Source organism: Salmo salar, chromosome 18 (genome assembly GCF_965601325.2).
Source record: "Salmo salar chromosome 18, fSalSal1, whole genome shotgun sequence".
Lineage (NCBI taxonomy): Eukaryota > Metazoa > Chordata > Actinopteri > Salmoniformes > Salmonidae > Salmo > Salmo salar.
Genome location: NC_138308.1, coordinates 20,442,575 through 20,469,861, shown reverse-complemented (window position 1 = coordinate 20,469,861; position 27,287 = coordinate 20,442,575). Strand labels below are relative to the sequence as shown.

At 42.3% G+C, this 27,287-nt stretch overlaps 1 protein-coding gene across 2 annotated transcripts in view; it reads left to right on the top strand.

Moving 5' to 3' along the window:
• Positions 1–614: 614 nt before the first annotated feature.
• Positions 615–27,287, top strand: part of LOC106577002 (cGMP-dependent protein kinase 1) — a 144,226-nt gene continuing 117,553 nt past the window's right edge. Inside the window, exon 1 of one of the 2 annotated variants that reach the window (XM_014154633.3) lies at positions 615–1,295. In XM_014154633.3, the coding sequence (XP_014010108.1) occupies positions 1,036–1,295 (260 nt within the window). In that variant the 5' untranslated portion in view covers positions 615–1,035. Of the gene's footprint in view, positions 1,296–20,694; positions 21,364–27,287 lie in introns of those variants that run through there. The other variant, XM_014154632.3, reaches the window with a different exon arrangement.

Sequence of the window (27,287 nt, the reverse complement as noted above, 5' to 3'; positions counted from 1 at the left end):
GCAATATGGGCATGTTTGCTGGGAAAAGATGGGCTTATTTTAGGCAAAGTGAGGGCTGCCTGATATGGGCTGCCCACACTGGGCTACACTGGGCCAATGCCTTGGGGGCCAATGTGAGGCTGATGAGCAAATGCGCATCGGATTTGCCAAATGTAGGAAGCCTAGTGTGGCCAATATTGTAGCCTACATTGGGCCCACATCATGTTTGCTGGGGTACTACTCTGCTACAGACCACCAAGGATAGTGACAGTGATGTGCTGCTTACACAGTTTAGTTTACATATTACAGTTTATTCTATGAAACATTGTGTTCGGTTGAAGGGACTCTAAATGTTTGATTGAATAATGAAATGGTCCTTGTATGGAACCACAAATTCCATGTCTAAAGTAATTGCATGAGTTGTTATAGCCTAAAGGAGTTTCATTTGGCTAGTCTAATGACAAAACGACAGGGTGGGTGTTTTTGGGGATGCCTAAACTAGCACTCTAATCTAACAACCTTGTAAATCAGATCCCTGGCCAGATCGAGTTTCACTGGGCTGGGTCAGCCTCTCGGATCAAAGGGCGTTCCAGAAGCTTTGTGTTGATGATTGTAACGGTGAGAATTTGACAACGCAAAAAAATCTCTAGGCTGTGTTGGGGCAGTCAGTGATGCACAGTCGCGGTTACAGTCTGGAGCGCACACCGAGTTTCTCTGCAGCATGACGGCCTGCGTCCCCAAAGAGGAAGGGCTGCTCTAATTGGTTTGTCAATGAAGGATCATCAATAGTTCCCAACTTCCCTGGAGGTTCAGGGTCTCTGTATGTGGACCAGTGCTGCTCGGATTTATCAACAGCCGGCTCGACGGTTTTGAACACCGATTTAAATCCCCACCCCTCAGCACCTTCCGAAATAAACACGTGGATTACAAGGGGATCCTTCTCAATACGCACGGCGGAGCCTCGTTTATCCATTGTAAACAACGGAATTCTGACCGTAAATATCGGAATTGTGTTTTTCGAGGGTAAACAACGGTGAAGTCTCCGCAGATTTCATCATGAGCGACCTGGAAGAGGACTTTGCCAAGATTTTAATGTTGAAGGAGGACAGGATACGGGACTTGGAGAGGCGTCTGGCGGACAGGGAGGACGAGATCCAAGAATTGAAGAGGAAACTGCACAAATGTCAGTCCGTATTGCCCAGCGCTCAACTTATAGGACCGAGGACCAGGACTCGGGCGCAAGGCATCTCGGCGGAGCCTCAAAACTACCAAGACCTGTCGAGACAAGCCTTTCGGAAATATGTCAAGTCCGACTGGTAAGAGAGTTTAAAGTGGTTGTTATTGGTGTCGATTTATTTAGGGTTTATATACGGCAAAACAAGTCTGTTTATCCATCGTGTGCAATTGATGGAGTATAGAAAAAACGGAACAAATGTAGCCTAATGGTACGGGTTGCATTTAGACTAGCCTACTTGAAACAGATAGGTAGACATGAGTGTGATGTCAGCCCATTGGATGTCAATCATTCACAATCACAACATGGCTGAGCCCTCCTACTGTGGAGATGGAGACGCGCTTCCGTGAATGGGGTAGCGCGAGCGCGTTCATTCTTGGGGCGGATGGCGTAGCGCCAAGGTAGGCTTCCGAGAGAAGTTTATGATTGATCCGATCCATCTTTGCATTCCCACCGGAGGTAGAGTGGAAGAACCACGATGCATTATTGGTTTTAGTAGCTGGATGCTGAGCGCCCGAAGTGCACGTCTGAGGATATTTAAAGGGATAGTTCACCCAAATTACAAAATTACATCAGTTACCTTACCCTATAAGCAGTGTATTGACAAGGAATGACAGAAATACATTGTTTGGTTTATTTTCCCTGGCACTCAGAAAACAATTGTGGCACAAATCCCATTTAGCATTGGCACAAATCACATTCAAGCCATGGGACCGATATTAGCATTTTTAGTTAATCATGTTGAAATCATCTATAAGTGTATGGAAAGCCGTATATTCATTATATTTTATATCAATAACTGTATTTTTTATATCAATAATGGAATTTTCAATATCAATAATTGGAATTTTTCATGTCAGACACACCAGAATGACTTTCCAAGAGGTGTTGGGTGTTCCTGAATGGTCTAGTAGTCTCAGTCCTGACCTTAATCTGATTGAAAATCAGTGACAATCATTGAATATTGCTGGCCATCAGTGATTCCCAACCAAATTTACTGAGTTTGAGCAATTTTGACAAAAACGATGCATATATGTTGCCCTAATAGTTGTGCAAAGCTGGTATAATGTTATTCAAAATGATTCATAGCTGTTATGGCTGCCAAAGGTGCTTCCACCAATTATTAACCCTGGGGTGTGGAAACATATGCAATCAAGACATCTTAGTTTATTTTCAATAAATGTTGAAAATGTTCTATCATTTTTCTTTCACTTTGAAAATGTGGAGTAGGTTGTGTACATCTGTAGGAAAAATATAAAATTCAATAAATGTTTTGATTTCATTTTAAGGAAAAATATAAAATGTAATACATGTTTTGATTTAATCAGTAGGAAAAATATCAAATTGAATAGATGTTTTGATTTAATTTTAAGGAAAAATATAAAATGTAATACATGTTTTGATTTAATCAGTAGGAAAAATATCAAATTGAATAGCTGTTTTGATTTAATTTTAAGGTAGCATAATGTGAAGACTGCAAGGGGTGTGTAGACTTTCACAAGGCACTGTACGTAGGAGCATGCAAATATAATCCCGCCCCCATGAACCAGTCCCTGGTTTGAATCCAGACTGCATCACATCAGGCCGTGATTTGGAGTCCCATAGGGCGGCGCACAATTGGCCGAGCGTCGTCCGGGTTTGGCCGGAGTAGGCCGTCATTGTAAATAACAATTTCTTCTAGTTAAATAAAGGTTAAATAAATCAAATAAAAAGGTCATTATAATAAAATGTTTGATATAAATACATTATTGATATCAATAATTAAATTATCGATATAAAACATTTGAATAATTAATATTGACAATTGTAAATGTTATATGAACAATTCACATTTTTGATATTGATAAATACTTTTTTGATATAAAAATATCATTATTAATATAAAAATGCAATTATTTATATATTTTTTTAATGAATACATGTTAAAACAGCATTCTATAATAAGGGACTTTGTTGAGCTTCACAATACATCTGAGATACTTTCGGATGGTTTAGACATTAAAAATTATAATATTGGTCCCATGACCTGAATGGAATATGTGCCAAAAATTCTTGAACATTAGCATTTGGAAACATTACCAGGGAAATAAAACCAGTGCATGGATTGCTGTCGTACATCGTCCATAGGCTGCCTACAGGGTAAGGAAACCAATTTCATTTTGTAATTTGGGTGAACTACCCCTTAAATACTCCAATAGAAAACTCTTTGTTTGACAATATGCTCTCCTCATCACCTTGCTTTGCGCCTTTGTAGCTTCAGTGTTTGATGTTCTAAAATATTAGGGTTCATTCTTTGAAGGACCGACTCCCTTGGTCTGGTAACTGACTGTGAAATTTTACATCATGATAGCAAACACAGAGGAAATGAATGGATACAGATCTGTTATTTTAGAATGGGATGAATGCCTCTTCTGTAGGCCTAATCAGATTGATTCAATGATATCCGGCCTAAGAAGTTACTAAGCATACACTTCAGATAAAGTATTGATAAAAATATTGGAATATATTCCTGACAATTTAACAAGGGCAATTCAACATACCACAGTCATGCACAAATAGCACCTACATTAGTTTTCTGTTATTTTATATGCTTCCTGAACAACACAAGCTCATTCATAAAGTCTGCTTCACTGTGGATTTCACTGTCATTTCCTTTTTATTCCTGTGATATTGACACACACACACACACACCACATATCCTCAGTACAGTAATAAAAGCTAATCAGGACAAATGGCTTGTCATAGGGTCGTTCCACTTCAAAAAGCACAAGAAAGAAGATTTTGAAACCCACCATTTCAGATTGTCCTGAAATTGCTTCTGTAGTTAGTAACAGATCAAATTGGAATCTATGAAACTTTTTGTTGAAATTGAATTAGATCTCTGAGAAATGAAGCTTATTGATTGCACCCAAACTAGCCATTTTAATTTATAGGATCCAGCTAATATTCAATAAATAGAGGTAAAAAATATCCAATTTGGACCAGACTTCTTACTACCAATGAGTAAGACATGAGGATTTTGTTGTTGTTGTCAAAAAGTTGCATGAAACGCATGAGCTCTGCTTTGTTTTTTGCGCAGGCTGTACTAGAGGTCGACCGATTAATATTTTTCAACGCCGATACCGATTATTGGTGGACCAAAAAAAGCTGATACCGATTTAATCAGACGATTTTCATATATATATTTGTAATACTGACAATTACAACAATACTGAATGAACACTTTTATTTTAACTTAACATAATACATCAATAAAATCAATATAGTCTCAAATAAATAATGAAATGTTCAATTTGGTTTAAATAATGCAAAAACACAGTGTTGGAGAAGAAAGTAAAAGTGCAATATGTGCCATGTAAAAAAAGCTGACGTTTAAGTTCCTTGCTCAGAACATGAGAACCTATGAGAGCTGGTGGTTCCTTTTAATACGAGTCTTCAATATTCCCAGTTAAGAAGTTTTAGGTTGTAGTTATTATAGGAATTATAGGACTATTTCTCTCTATACCATTTGTATTTCATATACCTTTGACTATTGGATGTTCTTATAGGCACTATAGTATTGCCAGCCTAATCTCGGGAGTTGATAGGCTTGAAGTCATAAACAGCGCTGTGCTTCAAGCATTGCGTAGAGCTGCTTGCAAACGCAGGAAAGCTCTGTTTGAATTAATGCTTATGAGCCTGCTGCTGCCTACCACCGCTCAGTCAGATTGCTCTATCAAATATCAAATCATACACTTAATTATAATATAATAACACACAGAAACACAAGCCTTAGGTCATAAATGGTCAAATCCAGAAACTATCATTTCGAAAACAATACGGAACCGTTCCGTATTTTATCGAAAGGGTGGCAACCCTATGTCTAAATATTGCTGTTACATTGCACAACCTTCAGTGTGATGTCATAATTATGTAAAATTCTGGCAAATTAATTACGGTCTTTGTTAGGAAGAAATGGTCTTCACACAGTTCGCAATGAGCCAGGCGGCCCAAACTGCTGCAGATACCCTGACGCGAATGCGCTTTTGTTAAATCATCACACGTTTAGCGAAGTAGACTGTGATTCGATGATAAATTAACAGGCAACGCATTGATTAAATGCAACGCGGGACAAGCTAGTTAAACTAGTAATATCATCAACCATGTGTAGTTAAATAGTGATTATGTTAAGATTGATTGTTTTTTACAAGATAAGTTTAATACTAGCTAGCAACTTACCTTGGCTCCTTGCTGCACTCTCGTAACAGGTGGTCAGCCTGCCATGCAGTCTCCTCGTGGATTGCAATGTAATCGGCCATAATCGGCGTCCAAAAATGCAGATTACCGATTGTTGTGAAAACTTGAAATCGACCCTAATTAATTGGCCATGCCGATTTATCGGTCGACCTCAAGGCTGTACACACTTCATTCACAATTCATTCTCAAATTTCCCGGCGGGATCCCCTTTGTGTGGCCATAATGCCCCTTAATAAAAAACATGCCTTTTGCTGCCAGTGGCCATTGTGCCCTTGGGCTGAATATAATAATTACAAATCCCTTCTCCTGGCTGCATGCTTCAAAGCCCCTGTCACTCACATGGCTCTCTCAAATAGGTCAATAATTATTAGCCAATGTCCGTCACGTGATCGGGTCTGTCTCAAAGGCTACAAGTGAAGACAGACACATCGGGGACACAACTGCGTGCGTCCTTATCCAATTCCAAGGCGCATATTGAAGATATTGGAAGAACTGTCTACATTTTCTTTTTGTCAGTCAACATGATGAGTAGGCCTAATGAACAGCAAAAGCACTAGCCTATTTTAATCTACTCTCCCCCATAATACAAAAGTTGACCTATTCTGTTCTGTGCGAGAAATAAATATTCCAAACATAGTCTTGGACAGTTGTGTGATGCGATACATCCCAAATTAATACATCCACTTGCATCAAAAAAACTTTTTTAAGCATTGAGGCTGACGCAACGGATCAGAATGTTTAGCTTAAAATGTTGAAATGTTATTAGGCTATTTCTTCATATTATAAGCACAGCAATGTGCACATGGCAGTAGGCTATAAGTGCGAATGTTCCATAGCGGAAAAACCCCATTCTCAAAAGTGACCGCAAATGCGATTATGCATGTAATGCTTTTGTTATAAAGGTGTATTTTTAAACTTGAAACTCATGCGCTGTGAATGTACAGTATGCCAGTTAGGCTCTACTGTCACCTCCTGACCATAATAAGATTTTGTTTTCTATGGTAGAGTAGGTCAGGGCGTGACAGGGGTTGTTTTTCAATGTTGTGTATTTCTATGTTCATGTTCTAGTTTTGTATTTCGATGTTGTTGTTTTTTAGGTTGATCTCCAATTAGAGGCAGCTGGTTCTCGTTGTCTCTAATTGGAGATCATACTTAAGTAGATTTTTTTTCCCACGTGGCTTTGTGGGAGATTAATTTTGAGTAGTGTATGTTTTCACCTCTGTGTCACGTTTTTTTTTTTTGTCATTCAGTTTATTTATGTATTGCATAGTTTCACAGTATAAATAAAATGTGGAACAACACACACGCTGCACTTTGGTCCGCTTCTCCTTCAGCCTACGACAACTGTGACATCTACACCTGTTGTAAAGCGGATTAATATGCTTCATTTTAAGAAGTTATTTGGCCACTTTAGTTGTGATACAAACCTTATCAAAACATATAGGCCTATTCGCTAGGCTACATGAGGTGTGCGACTATGATTTGAATAAGTTGCAAAAAAAGGCATGCGCTGTTTATTGCCTTACTGGACACAAGTTGGGCAGCATTCACAAGTGATAATATATTATTCACAAGTGATAGGCTAATATTATCACCCATCAGACTATTCTTGATTTAATCTTGTCTTTACATATACTAAATAATATGTGTGAAATGTCTTTTGATTTAGAATGGACCATTATCCTACATCTGTCTCGAAACAAAATGTAATCTACTGTATGCACTTAAATAACGATTGGAGGGCGCTTTCCCGTGGTTCATTTTCATCAAAGCCAGGTAGGCTATAGTCCTGTTTTAAAGAGAAGCAATGTGCTTAATAGTAGGAAAGTTAAGAAATAAATATAGTAGGTCTATCCTGTAGAAAGCTGATGGGGTCCTCCTCTTTTAATAGAGGCCTTCACTCTGTTTTCTCACGCAATTGCATAGCCTATATAATAGTTATTGTGCAATATGAGCTCAAGGGCTCTCATGAAGTGTTTGATTAACAGAGTGCTGAGTACCAGGCAGTTAGTTAGTTTGGTAGGCTACTAATGACCATCAGCATCATCAGAACTTGGAGAAGCCTAATTACCATGACTAAACGCTCACATTACTTTAAGACATGAAGGTCAGTCAATCCGGAAACTTTCAAGAAGTTTGAAAGTTTCTTCAAGTGCAATCGCAAAAACCATCAAGCGCTATGATGAAACTGGCTCTAACGAGGACCAAATAAATGCTTCACAGAGTTCAAGTAACAGACACATCTCAACATCAACTGTTCAGAGGAGACTGAGTGAATCAGGCCTTCATGGTTGAATTGCTGCATAGAAACCACTACTAAAGGACACCAATAAGAAGAAGAGACTTGCTTGGGCCAAGAAACACGAGCAATGAACATTAGACCGGTGGAAATCTGTCCTTTTGTCTGATGAGTCAAAATTGTATATTTTTGGTTCTGAACCGCTGTGTCTTTGTGAGACGCAGAGTAGGTGAACAGATGATCTCCACATGTGTGATTCCTACCATTACGCATGGAGGAGGTGTGATGGTGTGGGGGTGATTTGCTGGTGACACTGTCTGTGATTTATTTAGAATTCAAGGCACACTTAACCAGCATGGCTACCACAGCATTCTTCAGTGATACGCCATCCCAGTCAGTGATACGCCATCCCAGTGGGACTATCATTTGTTTTTCAACAGGACAATGTCCCAAAACACCTCCAGGCTGTGTGCTGCATCAGATGACCTGATGACCTGGCCTCCAAAATCACCCGACCTCAACCCAATTGAGATGGTTTGGGAGGAGTTGGACCACAGAGTTAAGGAAAAGCAGTTAAGGAAAAGCAGCCAACAAGTGCTCAGTATATGTGGGAACTCCTTCAAGACTGGCAAAGCATTCCAGGTGAAGCTGGTTGAGAGAATGCCAAGACTGTGCAAAGCTATCATCAAGGCAAAGGGTGGCTACTTGGAATAATCTAAAATCTAACATATATTTTGATTTGTTTAACACTTTTTTGGTTACTACATGATTCCATATGTGTTATTTAATAGCTTTGATGTCTTCACTATTGTAACGACCCGGTATTGTGTTCTGTGTTTGTGGGTGTGTTATGGTTCTCATGGCTACTAGCAGGGGTTAAATATGTCAGGACAGAGGGAAAGGTTGGGGGGGTATGATGGGTAATCCAGCGGGATTTGGAAATGATAAATAGGGATTACTGTCTCATCTTCTCTCTCTTTCTGTTCGGGGCCTTGATCTGTTCCTATGGGAGTAAACATTAATTAGACTTGGTATAATTGTGTACATTCGGCATTTAGCGGCGTGGGCTGTGGCCTGAACAATAGCCCAGTTTAGGAATAAACCTGTGTTCTGACCTGCACACCTAGAGTCCGTCTCTTTTTCCTTTATGACCCAGCCGGGTCATTACACTATTATTCTACAATGTAGAAAATAGTAAAAATAAAGAAAACCCTTGAATATGTAGGTGTGTTCAAACTTTTGACTGAAACTGTATGTAATGTATTCCCTGTGAATCTGGTGATGGTTATTTTCCCCTGTTCAAAGAAATGTGTCATTGAAGTTGCTTGCGTTATTTACCATCCATTAGTGTGAAAGTACTAGATTTTGACCACTAGATGCCACTTTTCCTGCTATACTGCCACGCTCTTTTATACATTTTGCTGGTCTCTTGCGTTTATTATTTAGATCACATTTCCTTTGCAACTTTGGATAGAAAACCAGTAGCTTCTGCCGACAATTCATACCAGTCTTCCATAAAAGCAATTCTTATGCTTAATCTGTGTCCACGGCCTCTTTGTGTGTGTTAGATCATTCACGGTGAACAAGCAAACCCTTAGGTTACTGAAGTTCTAATGGTTTCAATGTTATGGCCTATAATGCTCTTCAATGGTAACAGTCTCAAACGCACACTGTATATTGTTTTGCAATGGTAATGGTATTGGGCTGGGTTGGGTTTAATAGTAAATGTCACTAAAAACACTACAGATAGAGCTGCTTTCTAAGAATTTGATTGAAAAACATACGACTGCCATGCAATGGTTTAGAATTTTATTTTTTTTATTTTTAGGGTTGTCGCAACATTTTACCCCCTAGCCCATTTCTCCATCAAAGTTTTGGGCTTGTAGCAAAATTCTTCATACAGTATGATAATTGCACCATAGGGATAGCCCTCTCAGAGAGCTTCTATGTGTTGCACTATTCAAGAAGAGTTGGGGTTGAAGAATTAGGTTTCTAAGAGAAGGACAAACTGAATTAATTTCATGGAGAACTTGCTTGAATTGTAATGATGGCCACACAATTTATTTTCATCATCAACAAAAGCTATTGGTTTTCTAAACAAAGTTGCAAAGAAAATGTTGTGATCTATCGGATGTTTGTAGCATTTTCTTATATAGATGTTTTGGGGTTTGACTGCTTTGGGGGTTGATCACTTACATCTCGTGATCTTGACTTTTAGAGTTGCAGAATTGTGATTGGAAAGTATATACAGTGTTTTTGGCTTATAGCTAGCTGGCTGTTTTGATTCAAATAATGCATCCCCGGCTCTGTTGTTTAATCTGTTGGGAAGAATTACAGCAAGTACTGCATGCTGTTTCTAGAGATGGCAGAAGAGGCTCAGGGATTGTTCTTGACCACTGGCAAGATGTGGTGTTTATTTGTGCAGCAGCCGTGGCATCACCCAGGTGGGTGCCACATGTTCAGCAATGGAGGACCAGTACCTACGGAGGAGTGGGTCCAATAGAGGAATTTACCGTTGGAGAAACAGATGATGTGAACTGTTTGTCAGACTGTCTTTGTTTCTCTCTGGCTGTACCATCGATGCCCCCTCCCATGAAGCTACACTGCCTTTCCAATCCAAACTGCCTCAACTCCCAGCCTTTCATCCCAAGCCGAACAGAGACATTCAATCTCCATCTGTACCATGTCAATTTAAATGTGTTGTTTGTTTGTTTCGCTTTTTATGCACTTTGAGATGATTTAATTTAATGAAAAGCTATAAACAAGTTAAATCAATTATTATTATTTTATTATCATTATCTATAAAATAAACACAAGAAACAAGCAGAATGGATGAAAGAGTGTGGCAGTATAGTAGGAACCGCTGCATCTAGTGGTCAAAACCAGGTACTTTCACACTAATTTATGGTAAATAATGCAAGTGACTTCAATGACTAATATCTCTGAACAGGTAAAAATATATGTGGGTGTTTTGACCATTTCAATTGATTTCTCATGTGTTCATTGATTGGAAGAAGTTTCGTCCAGATCGGATTTTGGGTACTATATTTATTGAATATTATCTGAATGCTATAGATTAAAATGACCAATTTAGATGCACTTAATTAGCTTAATTTCTAAGAGATCAAATTACATTTCAACAAAATAATGTTTCAGTTATGCCTATCTTACCTGTTTCTAACTACACAAAGGATTTTAGAACAATCTGAGATGGTGGGTGTTATGGCTTGCTGAAATGACATGGAACGACTCAATGCTGACATGATGTGCACAGTGAAATTACAGAGCCAAATTGTGTTAACATGAGCTAATTTGTGGCGAGACAATTTCGCACTGTCTCTCGTCATTGTTAATTTACATTACTGAAACTCAAGACTAGATTTGGGTTATTATCTGCCTACAGTTATCAAATACTAACCATTATGTGGGTCTGGATTCAATTGGAAACAGAACCCACTGCACAAACAATAAAAGGCCAATAGAAACTGACTGTCAGGTAACCAGATAAAAGGAATTTACATTTTTACACAAACAAATTGCTCTGAAAGAACTAAATGACAAGAAGATGACAAGAGTGTTAATGAATTATACAGTGCTCTGTCAGGCCATAATGATCCTTCTGAAAAAATAAGAATAATGAAGAAATGTTTAGAAATAATGTTTTGATAACAAATGTATTCAGGCCTTTAGGTCTGCTGGTGTTCCATAGCGATTAACGGGAAAGCGCAGTGATTTTCAGAAGTTAGGAACTAGTGTCACGCTGATGAACAAAATCTAGATTTTTCCACAGTTTGCAAGGCAGCTGGCTCCTGGAAACATGTGTCACTTTAGCATGACGCCATCTGTCAGAAGACAATGTCATTATCCATAAAGAGTAATGCCATGAAAGTGAAAAATAATTCCTTTCAAGTCTTCTGGTATTTGTTCTCTTCTATTAAGAAGAATACCTTCAGGGTTGCTGTTACAGTAGTGTTCCAAGGCCACAGTTAGCTGATGAAAAGGATGGCATGTCTTAATTCCTGGTTAAAGAATGGGATGTGTGTCGTTATTTAACGGATCTGGCTTTGTCTACCTGCTCGTGGCTCCGCTAGGGGTCCGAGACACTGAGACAGGGTGACCTCTATTAGTGTCAGAACCTGGCACCAGCCATCATCGGATTACAGAGCCTGTAGCAATGGATCCTGTTCCTATTGATCGCCATAGGAAAGGGCTGAGCTGGAAGTAAAGGGAGATGAAATTTAAAGCCTGTCTCCGACACAGAGTTGGTTTGAAGGGCATAGGGAGGCTGCAAAGCTGGGAGGGATGGAGGGGAAAGGAGGGGATGAGAGGAGGAAGATCAAAGGGAGCAACACATATTTAATGTGTAATGTAAATTTGGCCAGTATGTGGATGAAACTTCAAGACGTAGCCAGAAGGAGTAGGGTCAGGTGCCATTTAGGTTATTATCTACTTATCTGGTTGCTGAAAGTTGACCTATTGACCATCATTGTGGAGTAGAGGTGTCCCTAATGCTTCATTGTCAAGTTTGCTTCATGCACAAGTACAGTGAAATGCTTTTCTTGAAAACTCAAAACCCATCAATGCAATAATCAATAACAATGTTTTACTAGAACAAAAAAATATATATATGGTTTTTAGATATTTTAGCAAACCCCCCCCCCCCCCAAAAAAAACTGCAATATCACATTTACATAAGTATTCAGACCTTTACTCAGTACTTTGTTGAAGCACCTTTGGCAGTGATTACAGCCCTGAGTCTTCTTGGGTATGATGCTACAAGCTTGGCACACCTGTATTTGGGGAGTTTCTCCCATTCTTCTGTGCAGATGCTCTCAAGATCTGTCAGGTTGGATGGGAACATTGCTGCACAGCTCAGGTCTCTCCAGAGATGTTCGATCAGGTTCAAGTCTGGGCTCTGGCTGGGCCACTCAAGGACATGCAGAGACTTGTCCCGAAGCCACTCCTGCGCTGTCTTGGCTGTATGGTTAGGGTTGTTGTCCTGTTGGAAGGTGAACCTGCGCCCCAGTCTGAGTTCCTGAGTGCTCTGGAGCAGGTTTTCATCAAGGATCTTTCTGTACTTTGCTCTGTTCATCTTTCCCTCGATCCTGATAGTCTCACAGTCCCTGCCACTGAAAAACATCCCCACAGCATGATTCTGCCACCACCATACTTCACCGTAGGGATGGTGCAAGTTTCCTACACACGTGACACTTGGCATTCAGGCCAAAGAGTTCAATCTTGGTTTCATCAGACGAGAGAATCTTGTTTCTCACGGTCTGAGTCCTTTAGGTGCCTTTTGGCTTCCGTCTGGCCACTCTACCATAAAGGCCTGATTGGTGGAGTGCTGCAGAGATGGTTGTCCTTCTGGAAGGTTCTTCCATCTCCATAGAGGAACTCTGGAGCTCTGTCAGAGTGACCATTGGGTTCTTGGTCACCTCCCTGACCAAGGCCCTTCTCCCCCGATTGCTCAGTTTGGCCGGGCGGCCAACTCTAGGTAGAGTCTTGGTGGTTCCAAACTTCTCCCATTTAAGAATGATGGAAGCCACTGTGTCCCTGGTGACCTTCAATGCCGCAGACATTTTTTGGTACCCTTCCCCAGATCTAGGCCTCGAAACAACCCTGTCTCGAAGCTCTACAGACAATTCCTTCAACCTCATGGCTTGGTTTTTGCTCTGACATGCATTGTTAACTGTGGGCCCTTATATAGACAGGTATGTGCCTTTCCAAATCATGACCAATACATTTAATTTACCACAGGTGGACTCCAGTCAAGTTGTAGAAACATCTCAAGGATGATCAATTGAAACAGGATACACCTGAGCTCAATTTCGGGTCTCATAGCAAAGGGTCTGAATACTTAAGTACATAAGTTATTTCTGTTTTTTATTTTGAATACATTTGTAAGCATTTTCTAAAAATCTATTTTCACTTTGCCATTATGGGGTATTGTGTGTAGATTGATGAGGAACATTTTTTATTTAATCCATTGTAGAATAAGGTTGTAACGTAACAAAATGTGGAAAAGGTCAAGGGGTCTGAATACTTTCCGAATGCACTGTATGTAGAGGGGTAAGGGGACTAGGCAACAGGAGATAGGATAAACAGAGTAGCAGCAGCTTGTATGTGACTGGGTGTGCGGGTGTGTAGAGTCAGTATGTGCATATTATATGTGAGTGAGCAAATGATGGAGTGTTTGGGTGTGATGTGTGTGAGTGTGTAGGGCCCTGTGAGTGTGCATAATAAAATAAAAGGTCATTAAAGATACAAGGTGTACAGATAGTCTGTGTAGCTAATTTGTTAGCTATTTATCAGTCGTATTGTTTGGTGATAGAAGCTGTTCAAGAGCCTGTTGGTGTTAGACTTGATGCACCGGTACCTCTTGCCATGCAGCAGCAGAGAAAATAGTCTATGGCTTGGGTGGTTGAAGTCTTTGATGAGTCTTTCCGGGCCTTCTTTTCACACCACCTGATATAGAGGTCCTGGATGACAGGGAGCTCGGCCCCAGTGATATACTTGGCTGTCTGCACAACCCTCTGTAGCACCATGCAATCGAGGGCGGTGCTATTGCCAAACCAAGCAGTGATGCAGCCAGTCAATATGCTCTCAATGGTACAGCTATAGAACCTTTTAAGGATTTGAGGGCCCGTGCCAAACCTTTTCAACCTCCTGAGGGGGAAGAGACACTGTCACGCTTTCTTCACGACTGTGCATGTGTGTTTAGATCCTTTTAAGTCTTTAGTGATTTGGACACAGAGGAATTTGAAGCTGTCTACCTGCTCCACTGCCGCCCAGTCGATGTGGATTGGGGCGTGCTCGCCCCCCCCCCCGTTTCCTGTAGCCCACGATCAGCTCCTTGGTTTTGCTAACATTGAGGGAGAGGTTGTTGGTCCAGCACCACACTACCAGATTACTGACCTCCTCCCTGTAGGCTGACTCATCGTCATCGGTGATCAGGCCTACTACCGTCGTGTCGTCAGCGAACTTGATAATGGTGTTGGAGTCGTGCGTGGCCACACAGTTGTGGGTGAAGAGGGAGTGCAGAAGGGGACTAAGCACACACCCCTGTGTTAAGGGTCAGCATGGCAGAGGTGATGTTGCCTACCCTCACCATCTGGGGTCGGCCCGTCAGGAAGTTGGGATCCAGTTGCAGAGCAAGGTGTTCAGACCCAGTGTCCTAAGCTCGGTGACGATCTGGGAGGGGACAATGGTGTTGAACATTGAGGTGTAGTCAATGAACAGTATTCTCACATAGGTATTCCTCTTATCTAGGTCGGTGAGGGCAGTGTGGAGAGCAATTGAGATTGTGTCGTCTATGGATCTGTTGAGGCGGTATGCTAATTGGAGTGAGTCTAGAGTGGCTGGGATGGTGGAGTTAATGTGTGCCATAACAAGCCTCTCAAAGCACTTCATGATTACAGAAGTGAGTGCTACAGTGCGGTAGTCATAGTGGCTTGAAGCCTTAGAGTTCTTAGGAACAGGAATGATTGTGGTCATCTTAAAACATGTGGGGATTACAGACTGGGACAAGGAGAGGTTGAAAATTATTGTGAATATGCCTTCCAGCTGTTTTGCGCATGCTCTGAGAATGCACCTTGGAAAACCTTCGGGGCCCGCGTGTTGACCTGATTAAAGACCCTCTCACGTCAGCCTCGGAGAGCGACATCGCCCAATCCTCTGGGTCGGTGACAGCCCTCACACCCGTCTCGATGTTGTTGTTGTCAAAACGTGCATAAAATGCATTGAGTTTGTCTGGTAGAGAGGCATCGTTGGGCAGATCACGGTTGGGTCTTCCTTTGTAATCTGTAATGGACTGTAGCCCCTGCCACATGCGGCGGGCATCGGAGCCTGTGCAATATGATTCCACCTAATTCCTATATTGTTCTTTTGCTCGTTTGATGACTCTGCGAAGGAAATAGCAGGCCTTCTTGTACTTATTTCAGTCTTTTGCTGTAGCATATCACTTGGCCAGGAAAAAGCTCCATGTGTGGTAGCCCTGTTCTTTAGTTTAGTACCAACCTCAGTGTTAATCCAGGGCTTTTGATTGGAGAAGCAGCAAACACTCACCATGGGTACAATGTCGCTGATGTATTTCCAATGTCCCGAAACATATTCCAATCAACGCTAGCAAAGCAGTCCTGTAGCATAACCTCTGATTCTGGTGACCATATCTCAATGGAGCGAATTGTTGGTACTTTCTGTTTCAGCTTCAGCTTGTAAACAGGAAGCGAAAGTACGCAGTAATGATCTGATTTACCGAATGGCGGACAAGGGAGGGCCTTGTATGCTTGCTTATTATCTACTTATCTGGTTGCTGAAAGTTGACCTATTGACCATCATTGTGGAGTAGAGGTGTACCTAATGCTTCATTGTCAAGTTTGCTTCATGCACAATAGCAGTGGTCTAGGACTTTATCGCTGCTTGTGGCGTTGGAGACGTGTTGATGGAAGATAGGGCATCACATGTCTTAGTGACGCCGAATTAAAATCGCGGCAACCAGAAAGGCAGCCTCTGGGTTTAGGTTTTCCTGCTTGTTTATAGCCTTGTACAGTTCGAACAAGCGCCGGCTTGTTCTTTTCATTGTCCTGCATACAGCAGTCACTATAACAGCTGAAAACTCCCTCAGGAGGTAGAAGGGTCAGCATTTGACCATCAGGTATTCCAAGATGGGTAAACAGTGGGTTGACACTTCCACCGCACTGGAATTAGCACACCACTTGGAGTTGATGAAGAGGCAAACCCCTCCCCTCTCGATTTCCCTGACTTCACTATCCTGTCCACCCGGTGAATGGAGAATCCATCGAGTTGGATAGCCATGGGGTTATCTTGTCCGAGAGCCAGGTTTTTGAAAAGCAAAGAATATTGCAGTTCCGAGAGTCCCGTTGGTAGACAATCCGCGATCAGAGGTCATCCATTTTATTATCAAGTGACTGTACATTAACCAGTAGAATGGAGGGAAGAGGTGGCCGGCTTTCCCTTTGCCTTAATCTCACCAGGATCCCCCCTCTCTTGCCTCTGTAACACCGGTTTTTCCTCTTGGGTAGCCCGGAAATTGGGTTGGAATTACAGAGAGAGTCGGGGGCAGATGAATCGAAGTAGAAGAAGGAATTGGGGTAAGTAACTGCCGATCTGATGTTCAAGAGTTCTTGTTGGTTGTAAGAAATAATAACGGATACATTTCGTGAAAATAGAGTAAAAATAAATGTCAAAATAGCAAAGTTGGGTCGGAGTTTGCAAAACAGCGACCATCCAGAAGATGTAAATAATTCCTAGGGCCAGGAGTTGATGTGATCAGTGCCCTACTCCCTACAAATATAAAAGCATTGGTTTTAGCATGGGTTCGACTGAGTGTCCATCCACTATACTTCTTATTCCAGTCTTTTTTTTCCATAAAGGGAAGTATTGTGATGCAGGGCATGTTTTCCTGGTCATATTACTTGGCCAGGAAAAAGTCCTGTACCTAGAATGCCTCATACAGTTGTAGGATCTTAATTTGAGCCAGTTTGCTACAGCAGGAAAATAATCCTGCAGCGACAGGAAATGTGAATTATTATGTGGATTATAATTATTGGACATTTTTGTAGGGGTTAATACATTTTTCGTAAGGGAAAATCAACTGGAATTTCAAAGTGGAACTTCAAACTTCAGAAGCCTTTTCAAACTTCAAATACACTACAAGTTTTACATTTCCTGGAAAGTTTCAGAAAAGTTATCCTGCAACAGGGTGATCAAATTAAGATCCTGAATATGTAGGTCTGTAGGTTTATGTAATATGGTCTTCAGTAAAGTATTTTGTTTACACTAATACTTTATTTCCTCACAAATTACATCTGAAGCTAAAAGGGAAACGAGGATAAATTTGGCACTTAAATTGTTCCTTTGCATAAGTGATAAGCATTTTTGTTTTACCATATCATATATTATGTCCGAGTTGTTTAAACTTTGTTGTCCCTGAAGCACCCACTAAAAGGTTCAGGCTCTTGATCTTCAAGCCAACTCTCATCGCCACACTATTACAGCCAATATGATATATCACTGTCACCGTATCATAGCCAGTCTTACAGTGTGATAATAGAGCTGTAATAGCATTGTCATAGCACATAATAACATGGTTAAATCAGCTGTTGAATGGTTGGGCAGCACAAACTCTTCTATCTAGACTTTTCGAAAACATGGAGAAGGATCCTTTAGACACAGTTTGTGGTGTGTGATCACAGTTTGTGGTCCTCTATAGCTTAGTTTGTAGAGCATGGCGCTTGCAAAGCCAGTATAGTGGGTTTGATTCCCGGGACCACCCGTATGTAAAATGTATGCACGCATGACTGTAAGCCGCTAAAAGCATATATTATTATATATTATTATCATTATTAATAAAATATTATTAATAATATTATTATTAAGATATATATTACAGTTCAGCATGGTTAGGATCGAATAATGGGATTCTCTAGATCATTGGTTTCTAAGTTGCATTGAACAAAAGTGTGTGTGCACCAGACATTTTATTAGCTGTCTGATATTCTCCCTAACTGCTCAGTCACTGGTATCACATACAACCACAAGAGGGCAGTTTTTATCTTTTTTTCAGGTCATCATACTGTCTGGTGACTGGCCATGGTGGAAGGATCAGAGCTACAGCGCTTTCTAACCACAAATAAGATTCTAACCATTAACCCCAACCTTGACCTTAAGCCTGACCCTACCACTAAATTAAGAATAAAAAGCTAATGTAGGCTACTTGTTTGTCATTAGTGACGAAATTACAATGGCGTTTTTGACATGACCATCTAGTGACTACCGTCCTTTGATTTTACAATATCACACATCCCTGCATTTTGATTTAACATAAACCCTCAGCTGCATTTGCCTTCATCAGTGATGTAACGTCTTCTGGATGAGACCAGTGAGTATAAGGTCTAATGAAGTTCAGTGGGTTTTAGATGCATTAATGACATAACACAAGCTGACACCACAGCTCAGAGCGAAGACTGCAGATTAGATAAGGAAGGTGCTGGTCATTACCTCACCAGAGGGATACAGTTACCTCCTACTCAGGTCACCATCATCATTCTCATTATCACCCTCCATCCCTCTGCCTTTATATGGTGCATATGAATCAAGTCCTTGTATAGCTTTTTGACCCCTCGTGCATCAGACATCTGAAAGGACTTAAAACGGTACACTACATGACCAAAAGTATGTGGACACCTGCTGATCGAACATCTCATTCCACAACCACAGGCATTAATATGGAGATGGTCCCCCCTTTGCTGCTATAACAGTCTCCACTCTTCTGGGAAGGCTTTCCACTAGATGTTGGAATATTGCTACTGGGATTTGCTTCCATTCAGCCACAAGAGCATTACTGAGGTCGGGCACTGATGCTGGGCGATTAAGCCTGGCTTGCAGTCGGCCTTCCAATTCATCCCAAAGGTGTTCGATGGGGTTGAGCTCAGGGCCCTGTGGAGGCCAATCAAGTTCTTCCACACCAATCTCAACCAACCATTTCTGTATGCGCCTCGCTTTATGCACGGGGGCATTGTCATGCTGAAACAGGGCCTTCCCTAAACTTTTGCAACAAAGTTGGAAGAGCAGAATAGTCTACAACGTATGCTGTAGCGTTTAGCTTTCCCTTCACTGGAACTAAGGGGCCTAGCCCGATCCATGAAAAACAGCCCCAGACCATTATTCCTCCACCAAACATTACTGTTGGCACTATGCATTCGGGCAGGTAGCGTTCTCCTGGCATCTGCCAAACCCAGATTCGTCTGTCGGACTGCCAGATGGTGAAGCTTGATTCATCACTCCAGAGAATGTGTTTCCACTGCTCCAGAGTCCAATGGCAGTGAGCTTTACACCACTCCAGCTGCTGCTTGGCTTTTCAGGCTTGTGTGTGGCTGCTTGGCCATGGAAACCCATTTCATGAAGCTCCTGACTAACAGTTATTGTGCTGATGTTGCTTCCAGAGGCAGATTGGAACTCGGTAGTGAGTGTTGTAACCGAGGACACACGATTTTTATGGGCTGCGCGCTTCAGCCCTCGGCGGTCCCATTCTGTGAGCTTGTGTGGCTGACCACTTCGCCGCTGAGCTGTTGTTGCTCCTAGACATTTCCACTTCACAAAAACAGCATTTACAGTTGACTTTAGCAGCTTTAGCAGGGCAGCACTTTTACCAACTGACTTGTTGGAAAGGTGGTATCCAATGATGGTGCCACGTTGAACGTCATTGAGCTTTTCAGTAAGGCCATTGTACTGCAATTGTTTGTCAATGGAGATTGCATGGCTCTGTGCTCTATTTTGGTTGAAATAGCCGAATCCCGTCATTTGAAGGGGTGTCCACATACTTATTTATATATAGCATATTAGCAATATTGTAATAACGCTACATCTTTTGGAGTGGCTGCCTAAAGGTTCGAAGCTTCTGCGCATGTGCTGAATTCTCTACTTTAAGCACAGTCTCTCTTCAACTCATTCTTGTTAATGTTTTGTTAACTCAGTGTATGTGCTTTGATTGAAACAAAACACAGTTATTCTACAGTTTGTTAACACTATTTGCTCTAAAATTAGCACACTGTACATAATTCTAAACATCACGGTACTTCGAAACAACACTGTACATAACTCAAGATCTACATTCATATTCCCATGAAAATGATTGAGATCAAATGGTTGGCATGGAGACGTTTCACAGGTACAACTTGAAGAATTATCATTCATGATTGATGATGGGAAATGTGACCTTGAAAAAAGGTTTTGCCTGCACTACAGATGGCTATAGCAGTCCACTAATAAAATAATTTTTTATTAATATTTTGCGGGGATTCAGATTTTTCAGGGGGGGGGGGGGCTGCAGCACCCTCAGCACCCCTACTTCCCCCGCTATGTATGTATTTCAATGACAACTTACCTTAGCCAAAGACTGGTCCAGTTCCCCTGTAAATGTTGTTCTCACAGGATTCACTCACGTGCGCACAGGCTGCATTGTACCTCGGATTCCTGTAGGCGCCCTTCTCGCCTTGCGCTCTCTCCAGGTCGCAGTTTGACGCACTCGGGGAGGACCAGCCTGCCTGACCACTGACACTCTCAGCCAGAGATATAAAGACAAACTTTACATTTCCAGACTGCGGTGCTCTCGGTGGTTCACCTTCAGTGTCGCCTCATCTACTGTATTTGCCTATTTAAATATTCAAACTGTCATCAACGGAGAGCAAGCCGTTTGGGAATCAAGGACTGGAGAGAGGATATATGTTTAAAGCTGTTGATGCAGGATACAGCTTTCAGTCAGGGTAGAAGAGGAGAAGGAATAGGCTACAGTATCAACTGGATAGCTTTGGATAAAGTTTTCTGAAGTTCCCTTGGCGTCTGGGATTAACATGGGTACCTTGCGCGACCTCCAATACGCGCTTCAGGAGAAGATTGAGGAGCTGCGGCAGCGGGACGCGCTCATTGATGAGCTAGAACTGGAGCTTGACCAGAAAGATGAACTGATACAAAAACTACAGAACGAACTGGATAAATACCGGTCCGTTATCAAACCGGCCACCCAACAGGTCGTCAAACAGACCGAGCTGCACGAGCACCAACGAACTAAGAGACAGGCGATATCTGCCGAACCCACCGCATTCGACATCCATGAACTTAGCCATGTCACGCTGCCTTTCTACCCCAAAAGTCCACAGTAGGTGTACAATTACAACAGGGGTGCCTGTTTCTGCATTACTGTATCATGTTTTGACGTTATGTGATACAGCCCGTGGCTGTGTTTATCCATTGTGCATTATTTTAAGTGTGCGTATGGCGCATCAGGTGTGAGACCTATCATATTGCCATTTCAAATCAAGGGTTTCCCACATTGAATGATTTTTATTTTTGCACTTTGCCATTGCGTATCAAATGATAGACCTCATTTGACTGTAATGGCTCAGTGAGTAAATTCTTTAGAAGCCGAAAGAAGAATGGCAAATAATTCATTCATTCATTCATTCATGTATCCACACATCCATTAATATTAAAGATACACTATGCAGAACTGTGTCTGCTATTTCCTGGTTGGTAAAATTCTAATAGTTCACCTATTTTCAGTTTATGACAAAACAAGCAAGTATAGTGTAGAGAACCATTGTACCATCTAAACCGCAGTGAAATATTGTTTTCCATATCCAATAATATTGTATTTTCAGCTGTTTGAAGCTGGTGTGCAAAACCGACAGTAAAAGAGCAAAAACAAAACAAAACTTAAAAACTGGAAGTAATATATTGCACATAGAACAGATCTAATGCTTCTTAGACTTGCTTTCAATGAGAATGACAGCTCTTCAAGTCAAATTTCTATGTGAGTTTTGTGTGTCCCCAAAAAGTTACGTATTGCATCTTTAATTCATTTTCGCTCTCTCTCGCTCTCTCTCACACACACAAACACACCAGCCTGGCAGAGTCAGTCAGTAGGATATATGCAAATGTATGTGGGTGAGTACATAAACAGGAGAAAGACAGAGGGCAGAAAATACCAGCTTTATTGCAGCTTTTTTACTGTTGAATAATAAACTCATTTAGCTTTCTGTAGATTAATCATGTCTGACACCCAACAGATGCACTGTAAAGGGATTACCATGAATTCGACAGTCATTTACAGGCAGCTCGGTGGCAAATTCTGTGTAATGACACACAGTACAATACTGTAAAATTGACTGTATTATACTGTAAAAAAGCAAATGCTACAATAATCGCAATGAATTAATGGATGAATGAATGTACTTACAAGGGATAGGTGCAAGCAGGTTGGCTACTAGGTAAAGTATTTACACATTACATCATATTAATGAATATTTGGTGTTTTATGTCACTTGCACTTCTAGAGGCATTAGCAAAGGCTTCCAAACTGGCAGCAACTACAGGGCAAAACAGACCAAATAGATATGGGATGATGCTCAACCATTTAAGGTTCAAGACTAGCTGTCACTCCAATCTGTCCACTATATATTTTAAATTGATGGGGAACTATAACCACATATAGTGCCTTCAGAAAGTATCCACACCTCTTGACTTTTTCCACATTTTGTGTCACTGTAAGGGGTGTTTAACTGGCGGCAGAGAAGTCAGATGCAGGAGAGAAATAACTGTGTTTCCAACGGCGCAGTTTATTACAGAAAACCCACCGGAAAACATAATAATAAAAATCTATGGGTAAACATAACCCGACGCACACCAGTACATGTCATCAATATACACCACTACACCCCGCCCGTGCAGGTCCCTGAAAATCTCATCTACAAAGGCTTGGAAGACTGATGGCGCATTCATCAACCCGTACGGCATGACGAGGTACTCATAGTGCCCAGAGGTGGTACTGAAAGCCATCTTCCACTCGTCTCCCTCTCGGATACGCACCAGGTTATAGGCGCTCCTGAGATCTTGTTTGGTGAAGAAGCGCGCCCCGTGCCTTGACTCTATCGCTGTGGCTATGAGCGGTAGCGGGTAACTATACCTCACAGTGATCTGATTCAGACCCCGATAGTCAATACACGGGCGCAGACCCCCCTCCTTCTTCTTCACAAAAAATAAACTCGAGGAGGCGGGTGAAGTGGAGGACCGAATGTATCCTTGACGCAGGAATTCGGAGACATATGTTTCCATAGCCTCCGTCTCCGCCTGTGAGAGGGGATACACGTGACTCCTGGGAAGTGCAGCGTCTACCAGGAGGTCTATCGCACAATCGCCCTGTCGATGAGGTGGTAATTGAGTCGCCTTCTTTTTGGAGAAGACGAGAGCCAAATCGGCATATTCAGGGGGAATGCGCACGGTGGAGACCTGGTCTGGACTCTCCACCGTTGTAGCACCAACGGAAACCCCTAAACACCTACCTGAGCACTCTCGCGACCACCCCGTGAGAGCCCTCTGTGGCCAAGAAGCAGTGGGGTTATGACAAGCTAACCAGGGTAGGCCCAGCACCACAGGAAACGCAGGAGAGTCAATAAGGAAGAGACTAATTCTCTCCGTATGACCCCCCTTCGTCACCATGCCCAAAGGCGCGGTGACCTCCCTAATCAACCCTGACCCTAAGGTCGACTATCTAAGGCGTGAACGGGGAAGGGCATATCCACAGGAACAATGGGGGTCCCTAAACTATGCGCTAACGCTCTATCAATGAAATTCCCAGCCGCGCCTGAATCTACGAGCGCCTTATGCTGGGAATGCGGGGGAAACTCAGGAAAAGTGACAGACACAAACATATGTGCAACAGAGGGCTCTGGGTGAGAATGGTGCCGGCTCACCTGGGGTGACGCCAGAGCGCCCTGCCTGCTGCCTCGATTCCCAAAGGAACCAACCCGGCACCGACCGGCAGTGTGACCTCTGCAGCCACAGATGGTGCACAAGCGGGAACCCCCTCCGGTCTCCCTGTGCACCGCCCCTCCCAGCTCCATGGGTATCGGAGAGGGGGTGCGGGAGGATGGAACCACCAGACCCTGATCTGGACATCCGCGAGTAGCCAGCAGGTTGTTCAGCCGGATGGACAGATCCACCAGCTGGTTGAATGGGAGGGTGGTGTCTCTGCAGGCCAGCTCACTACAGACGTCCTCGCGCAGACTGCAACGGTAATGGTCAATCAGGGCCCTGTTGTTCCATCCCGCGCCGGCAGCCAGGGTCCTAAACTCCAGCGTGAACTCCTGGACACTCCTCGTCTCCTGCCTCAGATGGTAGAGGCGTTCACCCACCACTCTACCCTCGGGCGGGTGGTTGAAGACTGCCCGGAAACGGCGGGTGAACTCCTCAAACTGGTCCAACGCCGCATCTCCCTCTCTCCACATGGTGTTGGCCCACTCCAGGGCTCTCCCGGTGAGGCACGAGACGAGGGCGGACACCCTCTCACGACCCGATGGAGCTGGGTGGATGGTGGCCAGGTAGAGGTCTAATTGTAACAGGAACCCCTGGCAGTTCGCAGCACTCCGGTCCTACTCCTGGGGCAAGGAGAGACGAATCCCACTGGGTTCAGGCGGGAAAGGGGCGCTCAGGGGAGACCCTGGCTGTGCTGGTGGAGACGCTGGAAGAACTCCCTGTCTCTCCCAGCGGTCCATTGTCTGGACAACGCGGTCCATGGTGGTGCCAAGATGGTGTAGTATTGCTGCATGCTCCTGGACTCGCTCCTCCACTCCTATGGCCGGGGTACCATCTCCTGCTGACTCCATAGTAAGGACGGAGATTCTGTAAGGGGTGTTTAACTGGCGGCAGAGAAGTCAGACGCAGGAGAGAAATAACTGTGTTTCCCATGGCGCAGTTTATTACAAAAAACCCACCGGAAAACATAATAATAAAAATCAATGGGTAAACATAACCCGACGCACACCAGTACAGACGTACACAAACACTTAAAATAAACAATCTCTGACAAGGACATGAGGGGAAACAGAGGGTTAAATACACAACATGTAATTGATGGGATTGGAACCAGGTGTGAAGGAAGACAAGACAAAACCAATGGAAAATGAAAAATGGATCAGTGATGGCTAGAAGGTCGGTGACCTCGACCGCCGAACACCGCCCAAACAAGGAGAGGGACCGACTTCGGCGAAAGTTGTGACAGTCACTCACTGGTTTACACACAATATCCCATAATGTCAAAGTGGATTTGTGTTTTTAGACATGTTTACTAATTCCTGAATTAAAAATATTAAGCTGAAATATCTTGAGTCAATAAGTAGTCAACCCCTTTGTTATGGCATGCCTAAATAAGTTCAGGAGTAAAAATGTGCTTAACAAGTCACATGATAAGTTACATGGACTCAGTCTTTGTGCAGTAAATCAAATCAAATCAAATGTATTTATAAAGCCCTTCTTACATCAGCTGATATCTCAAAGTGCTGTACAGAAACCCAGCCTAAAACCCCAAACAGCAAGTCATGCAGGTGTAGAAGCACGGTGGCTAGGAAAAACTCTCTAGAAAGGCCAGAACCTAGGAAGAAACCTAGAGAGGAACCAGGCTATGAGGGGTGGCCAGTCCTCTTCTGGCTGTAATAGTGTTTAACAGGATTTTTGACTACCTAATCTCTGTACCCCACACATACAATTATCGGTAAGGTCCCTCAGTCAAGCAGTGAATTTCAAACAGATTCAACCACAAAGACAAGGAACATTTTCCAATGCCTCGCAAAGAAGGTCACCTATTGAAGGAGATGTGTCGCACTACATGAGGGACATGGTGGTCCCACCAGATACTGACTGGTTTTCTGATCCATGCCCCTACCTTTTTAAAATATCTGTGACCAACAGATGCATATCTGTATTCCCAGTCATGTGAAATCCATACATTAGGGCCTAAGGAATTTATTTCAATTGACTGATTTCCTTATATAAACTGTAACTCAGTAAAATCTGTCTCTCTACACAGAAACACACACTCCTCTTGTTGTCTCTGCACACATGCACATACGTACAGTATGCAATCAACACACACGTCTCCCTCTCTCTCTCGCCAACAAACTTGTGTGTGGTCTCATGCATTTAGAGACACATTCCGCACCTCATGTTGCATTGTTTGTCTAACATGTCACTCAAAATCAATACACACCTCAAGGTGGATGAGAAACATTTGATGCTTGTCTCCTGAACAAAAAGGGTTATTGATGCTATAATTATTTACTGTCTTCAAAATTAAGTTGAGGTTTAATCAATTTAAAAAGCCTGGAAATCACTTACCTTGAGAATATGATTGTGGTGGTGATGATATGTTTTCTCAGATTTTCTGTTATTCTGATAGGCTTATTAGATGTGTGGTACTGTAGCTATAAAAGGTGTTTTAGTCTACATGAAACATCAAAGACGCATAGAAATCAGCTGAATAATAAGCCTTGCTGAGTGGCCAGCTGTGTCCATTGAAGCCAGATAAGAATGGTTCTGTCCTGGTGGCCTGCTGCACATGTAATATGCTTTTAGGGTTTCATTGAGGAAGAGTCAACATGAAGGGAGGTTATTATTTGAAGAGGAAAAAGTTATTTTTCTTAGTTGTATATGTCAGCATTGTGCAGCATATCACCCAAAGCCCCTTTTTAATCCTCTGGCTTCATTCCTTTGTTTTTCTTCAGTGAGGCAAATTAAATTGGTTGTGTTGGTCAGCTGGGTATCTGTCCTGGTGCCAGATGAGGACACGAGACGGAGGCCAAAAATGACCCTTATTTTCCTTCCCCTTATCTGTGTTGGTGTCAGCAAGGAGGGATCAAATTATGTTTTGGAAAGTCTGTATGTCACATCCTCTGTCTCTATATGATATTTCAGAAATGTATGAATGACAATTACTTAATGTGAAAAGTTTTGTACCGTCAGTGTTTGACAGGTTATACTTCACTTTCATGCACCTTATGAAAACTTCATAACAGCTTTGGCGCATTTTTTAAGTAAAAGCATATTGTCGTCATTGTCTTGAACAAGCAGACATTTATGGTTGTCAATGCAGAGGCCTTTGACAACCATTTTGGGTACAGAGTAATGAGTTTCAATAGAGCTGCTCCTCTATCAATTAGAACAGAGCACTGTGATGTTTACTCAATGGCTTGGAAATCAATGTCTCTCCTCTGTTTGACCAACTTTCAATATTTATTTATTTGTCTGTTT